Raw genomic sequence first — 11,443 nt, forward strand, 5'->3', positions numbered from 1 at the left:
CAGGGGTGTCAAACTCATTTTAGGGTGAGGGCCGGATGAGAAGAAATGTCGCCATTAACGGGCCGAATCAACTTTTTTTTTTTTAATCACAGTGCACCAAATTACAAATTAATTTGCAAAAAAAAAACTAGAAAGACACTATTCTGTAAAACTGCATTTAATAAGACCTCGGAAACTGTTCATTAACACTCTTATTCCTTATTCCTATAATGTTGTCTAAGTAATGGCAATCAAAAACTTTGAATATGAATATTATTTGTCAGATACTTTTTAGTAATGAGAAAATAAGAAAAAAACTGCTATTTGCTATAAACTGCTATAATCTATTTGTGTACAGACAGTTACATTAAATATAAACAATAATTTCACTTCACAATTAAAAAAACTGCCTTCAACATATTTAACAACTCAGTAGTATTTCTTATATAAGGAAAACAAATAATAAAATAATTTCTTTATGGTTAATTAATGCAAATGAAAAATCATTCGCTTTGGATATGAACATTAAATATACACTAGAAATGAGAACTTTCCTTTAACAAAGAAATATCTAGATTGCATTTGTAATGCATTAAGTTTGACATCATAAATCACATACACATTATGATTTTAATTCCTGCTTCCTGACACCTGACATCTCTTTTCTTCAACCAGTGCATCAACATCAGCAACCAGTTTTTGAGCCGTTGCCACTCTCATAATGTCATTTAGATGTCTGTGGCTGTGTCCGAAATCGCCCCCTATACCCTTAAATAGGGCACTATTTGAGGGAACAGCCATTTTTAGTGGTGTCCGAAACCATAGTGGACGTTCTCGAGTGCACTCATTCAATCCCACAATGCACTGCAAAAACGAGTGTACAACTGGTGCACGCTCAACGGCTAGAGAATGCCCATAATGCACCGTGAGAGTCACGCGCCGAATGAATTCCCGCATCTCGCCAGAAGATGGCGCCCGCAGCTGAATAATCAATTTGTTCATTTTTACAAAGCGCTCATCCATGGCGTACAGCATAATGTACAACACGGGTATAAATTCATTGTAAATTGATTATTAAATTGTTTGATTAGGGTTTATACATAATTTCCGTGATAAATCCTTTAATCTTACTACTGGAGCTGCTAGTTTGCTAGTTTCAAATGATTAATAAACAGCAAGCACAAACTATGTAAAAGCGGCATTCCTTCCGGTGCACTCAGTGTCCGAATTCACTACTCGTTTTCATTCACTCCTTCTAGTGAACTGAATTAGTGACCTAATGTAGGGAATAGTGAATGAGGGTATAGGGGGCGATTTCGGACACAGCCATTGATTTTTCTTTACCACTTTGTTTCCGCGTTGAATGAGTCACATGCTGAATATCTATTGTTCTGCAGCTCCATTGCTTTTGCCTGATGCTGCTGATGTTACCCGATCGACGTAGCGGCTACTTTAGTCTAGAATTGCATTCTTTCTCAGAACATGCTGGAAGTAAACGCTTCGAAATTAGTGCGTCATTATAATTACAGAAGTACGCTAAAATAGTGAAGTGGTCGCGTCTGCGCTGCTATCCTTAATTTTACTTAGGCTTAGTTACTTCTAGGCTTACTTTTGTACGCTGTAGTCCGTGTAGTTTGTAATGTGATCGGGCTCGAGATGTGTGATCTGGCGGTTCTGACAGTGCGTCTGGTTCGGTCTTTCGAGCATCGCAACTTTAAACCGGTGGTTTACAAAGACGTTAGTTTAGATCAGACGGTGGAGGAGTTTATTACATTTGTTACGCAAGGTAAGCCATGATGACAACAGATTCATTGAAACCCCAGTTCACATGATTCATGTTTATCATGTAAATCAGATATTTGCTTACCATTACTAATCATTGTTTAATGTTAACGTTAAATACTTCTCTCTTTTAAGATGTTTCAACAAGAGCTGGATTGCCTCCACCCTTTAAGAAGTTTGACTATGGTAAGTCTGCACTTATTTTTCAAACAAACAAATACGATTTTTACATTTTAGATTTTTTAAGTTATTACATTAATATCATGTTAATGTGTTGTTGCAGACACAATGAAAATCATACACCAGGCACATGGAGCAAAGGTAACTTTAAATCAGATCAACAACTTGTGGCATAAATGTTCTAATATTGACATGACTACATTTGTTTATAAAATGCTGCACTTGAACAAGTTTTTCAGCTGTACTCCTTTCATGTTCATACTTCCACTTTTATTTCACAAAAGTTTAGAAATGTCCACTTGATTTTGATAAACAGTCCAATTTTCATGATGAATAGTTTTTTTAAAAACAAAATTAGTAACTATTGTAATTAGTATTAATAATGATGTTTGTTTTTCATGATTTCAGACGAATGAGCTGGTAATGAGTTTAGAGGATGATGAAAAGTTGATTCTTCGTGATGGCTGCAGGTTAAGAGCATGTGGTGTTGGTATGTAAAAGTAATATTTAGATCTTTAAGATTCAATGCAGATTACATTTGTACATTTTCATAGAATGATAAACTAAATATTTTATTTTTGTGTAATTAATTTTGCCCATGTGCACTTAAAAATAAAACATGTATGCAAAATTGAACCTGTACCTGCTGAGATCTCTATATTTCAACACATTTCCTCTCCTCACAGCCAATGAGACAGAACTTGCCTTCTTCAAAATAGCAGACTATGAAAAGTTCAAGGCCAGTCCACAGACAGAATGGTGATGACAATCAGGATGCAACTCAAGAGGTCTTGGAGTATTTATTATCAGAGGCACTTTTTTTCAGCTGTGACAAGCAGGTGATCTCTTCAAGTTGGATCGAAACATCTATTTTAATTTAATTTATAGCTATAATTTTTATATTTATTCTTACCATTCAAATACCTTCAGCATAGTTTCTGATGTACACGTTTGACAAACTTTGAAGGGAGATGTCATGTTGTCACAGAATAATTATTTTCTTGGGTATGAATACTGTACATTTCTGTGCCAAAATGTGCATTTTGAATGCCAGTTATTAGGTATTTTATTTGCCAGGTATTTTATTTACAACAACTCCGATACCAGTTATCTTGTTTTATTTAAATGACACCTTGGAAGTTGATTGCATTTTGTTAAATAAAGTCGAATGTATAAATCATGCTTTCACAACACCAAAAATATTGATTGACTGAAAGTTCAATTCAAAACTTCTTTCCAGTACAACATCCACAATAACGACAGCCTATCAGTCAGACCCGGAAAGTGAAACTAAAAATGTATTAACATTTAGTAAATTTTTTTTCAGAGCAACATGTGCAGTCATTGCATACTGTAGAACTGGACCATTTTGAATTTGTATTATGTATCGGTGTAAATAACCAGACATCCAAACATTACTTTTAAACTTTTTATATAACAATAATTTCACACATGCTTTGTTTATAACAGTTTTGACTCATAAAATGCAATTTTGGTCATTATTAGTGCTCAGTACTCATGGAGTTTGCAAATTGAGTTTACACAATAACTGGTCCTGAGGACGATCATCTAACATCCACAATAACGACAGCCTATCAGTCAGACCCGGAAAGTGAAACAAAAAATGTATTAACATTTAGTAATTTTTTTTCAGAGCAACATGTGCAGTCATTGCATACTGTACAACTGGACCATTTTGGATTTGTATTATGTATCGGTGTAAATAACCAGACATCCAAACATTACTTTTAAACTTTTTATATAACAATAATTTTACACATGCTTTGTTTATAACAGTTTTCACTCATAAAATGCAATTTTGGTCATTATTAGTGCTCAGTACTCATGGAGTTTGCAAATTGAGTTTACACAATAACTGGTCCTGAGGACGATCATCTGAGATATTGGCATACTGTAGTAATAATACAAGGCACATGTTAAGTCATTTTAGTGCATAGAATTATAAAACTTGAGCCAGGAGTTGAAGACATTTATACCTCAGTACAAATGACTAAGCTAAAAGCTGTGTGATACAGACCTGAGTTTTGAGTCTATGCATTGGTGTATGACTCAGATATAAAAACATAACACTAATGATGGCTTTTATATTCTAGTGAACAGAAATAGAGAGCTGAAGGTCTTGAGGTGCTTTGTACATGTGAGTGGAGCTCTAGTCTGTGTGCCTCTGACAGAAGATCACAGCTGGAACGAACTGCACCTAATAACACTAACATCCAATCAGAATACTCAACTTGACTATAAAATTACCTTATCATATCTTTTTATTTTTCCCTTATGAAGATAAGACAAATTTGCTAGTGTGACAATCTCATCATATCATTATTGTTCCCATTTTAGATAAGGCTGACTTAAAGTAGTCAGATTTTGGCAAGTCTCAAAATACTTTATAAACCTTGTCCACTTTGTGCGACGCGCATCTTGGCTCTAATGTTTTTCACTTGCGTTCCACTTGAGAGATTTTTAAGACCTGCATCTTTAAAGTGTTGACCACTTCACTGCCAAATGTATATCTGTTTAACACTTCATTTTATATAAGTCTTTAGGCTTGTTTGAGATGCGCCTCGCTTGAAATGAAGGCGAGAGTAGGCGGCTGCAGTGAGGGGAGGAGTGAAATAAGAGCAGGCAAGACGGACAGTTCTGACCTCTGGGAAGTGGAACAGATACCAACGAGATTAAAGGCAGATATCGCGTTATTCACACTCACACACTGTGCTGCTGATAAACATGATATAATTTCAGTTCTGTTGCTTTTATATGAAAATAAATATGATGAACAAGACACTCAAAGTGCTTGCTATTTAATTCCATACGAAAGGTGTATTTATCATCCATTTTTACTTTAATACAAACATGTATTTTAGATTTTTATATAAATATGACAACAATCACATATCTCACACAGAGATCGCACTGTCATAGTGTTTGGGAACATTCATGCATAATTTAAATACACAATCACATCAGTCGTTTCCCATCATGCTTTTGATCAGCGCAGTCGGTGGAGAGCAACTGCGCTCGACTGCTCAATCCGACACAGCCGCCTCGCCGTCGCAAGAGTTTTTTGACACACGTCAGCATGACATCAGAGCAAGTTGGACATAACTCGGACACTTTTCTAACCGGCATGCATCTCGCGGTGATCACCGGTGATCGGTTCTGCACAGATTTTGCTCATCTTAAACAAGCCTTTTAATTGCACCAAGAACATGGGTGTTCTTGTAATCATTCCCAGACCTCTATGGTATTCCATTAGTCACCATATGGTGGTGCTGTAAGACTGGACAGTTGCGTTTACTCTCCCATCCCCGGCGGATTCTTGTCAGTCTGGTGAAGATGCATGGGAGAAGAAGGAAGCAACGGCACACCAGAACAATGCAGGGTAGAACTACAGCCAGTAAGTAGCTTGGTGGCATGTAGAATGGATATGCCTCAATGTGGAAGGCAAAATCCCAGCCAAAGAAGAGTGTGTGCATGATGGACAGAGTCAGAGCAATGTAGCCCAAACCAGACTAAAGAAAGAAAGAAAGAGAGAAAACTTTATTCAAAAAGCTTCCTTCCTACAGAGCTTAGCTCCAACTCCAATCAAACACAATGAACAATCTAATCAAGGTGTTCAGGGTTATTTAAAAAATACAGGCAGGTGTGTTGGAATATGGTTGAACTGAACTGCAGGAAGCAGGTAGCGGTTGCAGGGTTAGCTGTATTTGTTTAGGCATAGTAGCTACTGGTTCACCAAAGCTCCAGCCAACGTAGTTATATGTAATTAATGTGTTACAGCAGTGTTTCCCAACCCTGTTCCTGGACGCAAACCAACAGTACAAATCATAGAACTCTTCCTAATCAAACACACCTGATTCAACTCAGTAGAGACACCAAGAACTGAAAGGGATGGGCCAGATAAGGGAGACATCCAAAACGTTGTTGTCCACCAACGCTGTTGGTGTGCCTATAGGAACAGGATTGAGAAACACTGCTATGGTGTGCATGGCCTCACCTGTACAAATGTAAACTCTCTCCAGTTGAGAGTGTTGCCCACTGAGGGTAGGGAAGTGACGGCCAGTAAAGAAAGGACACCCAGACCCAACACTCCACAAGAAAGGTACAGCTCAGATCGCCAAACACCCAGCTCATCCCAGGGCTCCTCTGTACCTGCTTTTACCTGATATGTTCAGACAAACACACAGCAGACACTATACTTTACTGTTGTGAGGCACTTCAGGTCACACACTAAACCTATGAAGATCTATATTCTCAGGTTGGCGCACCTGTTTGTAGGCAGTATTGACAATCCTGTGCAGTGAAATTCTGCGCAGTGGCAGGCAAAGGCTGTAGACACCATGCAACGCTGCACCAAGGAAGCTCAACAGGCCCAGTTGTTTCCTCCGCTGCAACCAGTTGTCCAACCAGGATGGGAAACGTCGGTACTTGGTGCCGCTCCAGAGCTGCAACCATGCAGCAAACAATCCTGGGAAGTATACGAGTGCCAGGGTCACCAAGGCTACTGCTGGCAGGCTCTCGTTCACCAGGTCAAGGGCAAGACGGTAGAAAGCATTGTGTCCTTGTGCAAGAAAAGGCAGCAAAATTCCCAGCAGGACACCATAGCCATAGAAGAAGAGAAAAAGGAGGAAGGTGACAACAACTGGGCCACTCCAAGATGGTAATAGGCGCAATGGGGCTACTTCAATTTCTCGAGCAGCAGACAAGCCACCCATATCCACGGGGTGGAACCCCATCTGCCGAGCCAACTGGACAACTTTCTTCTTCCCCTCTGTACTGTTACTGCAGATCAGGACCTACAGTAGTGAAAGGTATAAACTTACAGATTTCAAATAACCCTGTATTTGTTTTCAGCAAATACAGATAAAACAACAACAGCCCTGACCTGTCTGCTTCCATCATGAGCCCCAGTCTGTAACTCCCAGGTTGAAACTGTGTTAAAACCTTTGACCACTAGACTGTTTGGAAACAGCTCAGCTAGTCGTTCCGCATTGGACAGCCCATGGATATTCATCTCTGCTGCATTACTTACATCCACAAGCACCTTCCCTGCCAGTGCAGACTGTAGCCCCAGCAAGGAGCAGTAATGCTCAGGGAACAATGCCATAAACACTAGACACACTGCTTGTGATACTGCCCCCTCCTGGTTCCTCAACTCCACTGCATCAGGGAACAGTCCTGATGGGATGCGATTCACACAGCGACTCCCAACCACCACTCGCACACCAGAAGCTACCAGCCGCAGAGCCAGTGAGCGAGCAAAATCTCCAGAACCGAGTATGGCCACTGTAGGGCTGGTTAGACATACAGGTAGGGCATCAGCAGGGCCTTCAGAGTCTGAGAGTAAAGGAGTTGTCATATCTTCTGCCATAATGAACCTGAGAAGAAGAGTGTGAGGTTAGGAAAATATGTGCATTTATATATTTGGACATTTCCAAGCTGCTGTCCTGTTACTGTTAAAGTAATAAAGAGACAAATTCCATGTTATTTGGAGATAGAATTATTAGATATGTTTGATGAACTATTAACTTATATAAGTTCATTAATACATGTGTGTAATTAACATGCAATTTAGTTTCTGAATATTTGTGCAGCATATGAAAATTACACCATATCAAAATAATTTAACTTTCCACAAAATTCTGACACAGGAACTAACAATATTTCCCTTTGCATAACAGAAAAAAAAGTAGATAATCTCATTCCATTTTCTCAAGTTTAAATTCTCTTTTTTATTTATTTATTTAATGTTTAACCTAGTACCAAAATTAAGCAAAAAATACACAAATTCGACATGGCCGATTGGCCTAAAATATTGTATTTTTTAAATAAACATTGGATGACATGTTATATTATTATTATTATTATTATTATTGTTTTTATTAGAGCTATTATTGTAGTTATATTGTTGAGCATGTTAACATTTCTTTTTCGCCTTTCAAATGAGTTGTCAGTAAGCTTCGATTCTGCTAAAGGGGTGGGGGACAAACGTTCTCAATTACTCTTTTACATTGAAATTACACAAATTTTTTTGAAATTTTACAAAAATTACTTTTACATTGAAATTACAATCTTTAAAATTTATTTTAAAGATTGCAATTTCTCCACATCATTAATTTATAATTTAAATAATTATTTATCCACATCAGAAAATCCATTATACTATATGCCAGGGGTACTCAAATATAAACTTGAAAGGTCCACTTACCAAATTTCCATTCAGTCTGAGGTCCGGAAAAGTGACGGTCAAATTCCAAATAGAGAACTCCAACAAAAAAAAGGCAATACCCAAAACTTTCGAACTATACACAAAAAAACAACATGGTTGGCCTTTTAGTGTGAAAGGTGACACCTTCTTTGTGCCACCAGTTGTTTAAACTTGTGCATAAAAGGTGTGAGGGCCAGGCCGAGGCACTGATGTAAGTGTTCATTGGTGAGTGTGCTGCGTTATGCATTTTTCACCATGTTCATAGTTGAAAAGGCAGATTCACAGCAGTACGTTGAGGGAAACATGGTGAAAATTTGAAGGGCCATCTTCTGCAGGAGAGGAACACCTGCTGCAGTAACCATCTTCGTCCAGAAGGTGACAGGGTCACAGCGAGATTCCTGCAGTGCTAGGTTTTCTTGGAGATCAATTAGCTCTGTTTGCAGAGAAGCAGCATTGGCCCATGGGAAGACTTTCGTGGCTTCAGTTGAGAATTCTGCAATATTTTTGACAAGAAATGGATTTTCGATGCACAACAAGACTTGTTTTCCCAGAGGGAAATCTTCAAAGCGAGTTTGGAAATTTTTAATCAGCTTTTCCAGGAATTCAGCATAATTGTGATGGTGATGTTTTCCTGCAGTCTGATCCAAAAGTCTTGGGAAGTGAAGCAGGTTCTGCTGTAAGTCACATTTGAACACCTCCAGCTTCCTCTGGAAAGCATGGACAGCTGACATGAGGTCACACACTGTGCTGTTTTTGCCCTGGAGCTTCATATTAAGGTCATTGAGATGGGAAGTAATGTCAGTTAGAAAAGCAACAACTTCCATTTCCTCTTCATTCTTCATGAAATCCACAAACGGTTTGGCTTTTGCACTCTTCTGATTCAACAGAAATGTCTCCAGCTCTTTCCGCAGTGCCCAAAACCGCTCCAGTACCTTGCCTTTACTAAGCCACCGGACATTGTTGTGAAGGAGCAAATCATCAAAAGTTGCATTCACCTCTATTAGAAATGAGCGCAACAAACGATGTTGCAGAGCAAAGGATGTTCTCAGATAGTTGACAAGTTTCATGACTGTTGTCATTACTTCTGAGTACCTTTCTCCAAGGCTGGCACACAAAACCATCTGGTGAATTATGTAGTGGTATGCCATGAGGTCAGGTAGAGTTCTCAAGCGTGACACTAATCCCCTCTCTCTCCCAATCATACGTGGCACGCCATCAGTAGCAATGGAAATAACATGTTTCAGGTCTATCTCTCTGTCTCTAAGCATCTGTGTCACTGCTTCATAAATGTCATCCCCCCTTGTGTGTCCATGAAGGTTTGTGAGACCCAAAACATCTTCATGAAATTCTCCCATTTCTTCATCATAAAATCTGACAAAGACCATGAGTTGTGCATTGTCTGTGTTGTCTGTGGATTCATCCACAGCCAATGAAATGAATTTGGCTTTTTTTATAGCAGAGCTAAGTTGTTCAAGCAAATCATCAGCAAGTATTTCAGTTCGTCTTGCAGCAGTGGAATCAGAACAGGGTATTTGGCTTATTTTCTGGATTATTTCATCCTTTTGAGTCCCTTCAAACAGAGCAGTCACCACTTCACTCATACACTCCTTGACTATTTCAGCATCAGAGAAGGGTTTCTTGTGTTTTCCCAGGACCCATGCTACTCTTAGTGAGGCTTCCGTTGCCCGCTCCTGTTGTGTGGCTGATCTAACTATTACACTGCTTGTAGCTTCATAGGATGATTTCAGCTGGTTTATTTTTGTGGTTCTTACCTCTGTGTTCTGAGGGTAATTTTGTTCAAAATGTGAATGCTTGGTTTCATAATGGCATTTCACGTTACCACTTTTGATGATTGCTACCGTCTCGTTCAGTGACGGCGCTACACCGGGGCTAGGGAGGGCTATAGCCCCGTCAGAATTTTTAATAGCCCCGGTTTAGCCCCATTTCTTTATGTAGTAACTCTGACGTCATCAATATAATTTATTTTCTTCACACCCCCACATATTCGTCTAGCCCCCCCTTAGCACCGGTAGAGAAAAAAGTCTGGCGCCGTGCCAGTGTGTGTGTTTCCGTGTTGGCAGCACTGGTTCTCGGTATCGGGATACTGTGCGCGCTGGCGGCCGGTCCGCTTCATGCACAGTGCTTTGTTGAGTGGTATGTAGCCTATGGCTGTCGCATCTGACACATTATAAATGTCTGCATGTCACGCTTACTCCTGATTTCTAGAAACATTTCTTATATTATTTAAATTCTTATATTGTATCTATTGCATGCATATACATACACTCTTAAAAATAAAGGTGCTTCACGATGCCATAGAAGAACCTTTTTTGAACCTTTAACATCTGAAGAACCTTTCTGTTTCACAAAAGGTTCTTTGTGGTGAAAGAAGGTTCTTCAGATTATGAAAAGTTACCTTGGTAAAAGAGATGGTTCTTTAAGAACCTTTGACTGAAAATGGTTCTTATATGGCATCGCTGTGAAGAACCTTTTAAGCACCTTTATTTTTAAGAGGGTATGCATATTAAATATATTTCCATAGTTCCATATTTTCCGATTTTAACTTATTATTTGTTTATTTGTTTATAAGGAAAATAGGTATTTCTTGCTTTGACGTCTCCTCCCTCTTGGTCAATCAAATTAAAGAGTGGTCAACAGAAACATGCTCTGGAAAGAGTCAAAGATGCTTTTATTCTGTGAGTGTGCATGAATAGACTAAAGAAGACTATAGACTTAGTAGCCTATATATATATTGTTTCATATGTTGTGTTCATATTTTTTTAACTACGTGCAAATGCTGCATTATGGGGTCAAATTTGAGAGAAAAAAAGAGAGAGAGAGAGAGAGAGAGGAGTTTGTTAGCTAGCTAGTTGAAAAGACATTAAAGGATGGACAAGTACAAACATAAAATGGGGCCTTGAAGAGGAAAGAGAGGGTAGAGAAGTTACTCGCAACACAAAGACATTTTGTTTATTTGTTTATTTTTTGGTCACACTTTATATTAGGTGGCCTTAACTTCTATGTACTTCCATCACAAAAATAAGTACAATGTACTTATATTGTGGTCATATTAGGGCTGCACAATTAATCACATTTCTAATCGTGATTACAATTACGGATGCCACAATTACGTAATCGTTCAAAGCAGCAATTAATCGTTTAAAGTCCACTTATGTTATTCTGCATGCTTAAGATGTTTTTTTTTCTTTCTACAGGTTATCGTAAGAGTTTTTCCATTGTTTTAATTTTAGTTTTAATATAACATTATAATACCAT

The 11,443-nt window shown here is 38.5% G+C and overlaps 2 protein-coding genes across 2 annotated transcripts; one reads left to right on the forward strand and one right to left on the reverse strand.

Annotated features, from left to right (window-relative positions):
* Positions 1–1,418: 1,418 nt before the first annotated feature.
* LOC107747242 (UPF0538 protein C2orf76 homolog) lies at positions 1,419–3,413 on the forward strand. Its single transcript, XM_016561691.1, has 5 exons — positions 1,419–1,765; positions 1,897–1,947; positions 2,045–2,082; positions 2,350–2,431; positions 2,628–3,413. Exons 1-5 carry the CDS (start codon positions 1,636–1,638, stop codon positions 2,702–2,704), a joined length of 378 nt encoding a protein of 125 aa, XP_016417177.1. The 5' UTR covers positions 1,419–1,635; the 3' UTR covers positions 2,705–3,413.
* Positions 3,414–5,166: 1,753 nt separating this feature from the next.
* LOC107747243 (metalloreductase STEAP3-like) lies at positions 5,167–7,330 on the reverse strand. The gene is made up of 4 exons (XM_016561692.1): positions 6,845–7,330; positions 6,228–6,755; positions 5,957–6,121; positions 5,167–5,471 (listed from the first exon to the last, which is right to left on the reverse strand). The coding sequence occupies exons 1-4, from the start codon at positions 7,328–7,330 to the stop codon at positions 5,199–5,201; spliced, it is 1,452 nt and encodes a 483-aa protein (XP_016417178.1). The 3' UTR covers positions 5,167–5,198.
* Positions 7,331–11,443: the final 4,113 nt, after the last annotated feature.

The sequence above is a fragment of the Sinocyclocheilus rhinocerous genome, unplaced genomic scaffold (assembly GCF_001515625.1).
Source record: "Sinocyclocheilus rhinocerous isolate Xijiao unplaced genomic scaffold, SAMN03320098_v1.1 scaffold2184, whole genome shotgun sequence".
In the NCBI taxonomy this organism is placed as follows: domain Eukaryota; kingdom Metazoa; phylum Chordata; class Actinopteri; order Cypriniformes; family Cyprinidae; genus Sinocyclocheilus; species Sinocyclocheilus rhinocerous.

What these genes read in the sequence shown, in the direction of transcription:
- LOC107747242 (XM_016561691.1), top strand. Translation starts at nt 1,636, where the DNA reads ATGTGTGATCTGGCGGTTCTGACAGTGCGTCTGGTTCGGTCTTTCGAG. An exon ending in CTTTAAGAAGTTTGACTATG is followed by an intron (nt 1,948 to 2,044) that starts GTAAGTCTGCAC and finishes GTGTTGTTGCAG; the next exon opens with ACACAATGAAAATCATACAC. An exon ending in ACCAGGCACATGGAGCAAAG is followed by an intron (nt 2,083 to 2,349) that starts GTAACTTTAAAT and finishes TCATGATTTCAG; the next exon opens with ACGAATGAGCTGGTAATGAG.
- LOC107747243 (XM_016561692.1), bottom strand. Translation starts at nt 7,330, where the DNA reads ATGGCAGAAGATATGACAACTCCTTTACTCTCAGACTCTGAAGGCCCT. An exon ending in CTCATGATGGAAGCAGACAG is followed by an intron (nt 6,756 to 6,844) that starts GTCAGGGCTGTT and finishes TCACTACTGTAG; the next exon opens with GTCCTGATCTGCAGTAACAG. An exon ending in GAGAGTTTACATTTGTACAG is followed by an intron (nt 5,472 to 5,956) that starts GTGAGGCCATGC and finishes TTCTTTCTTTAG; the next exon opens with TCTGGTTTGGGCTACATTGC.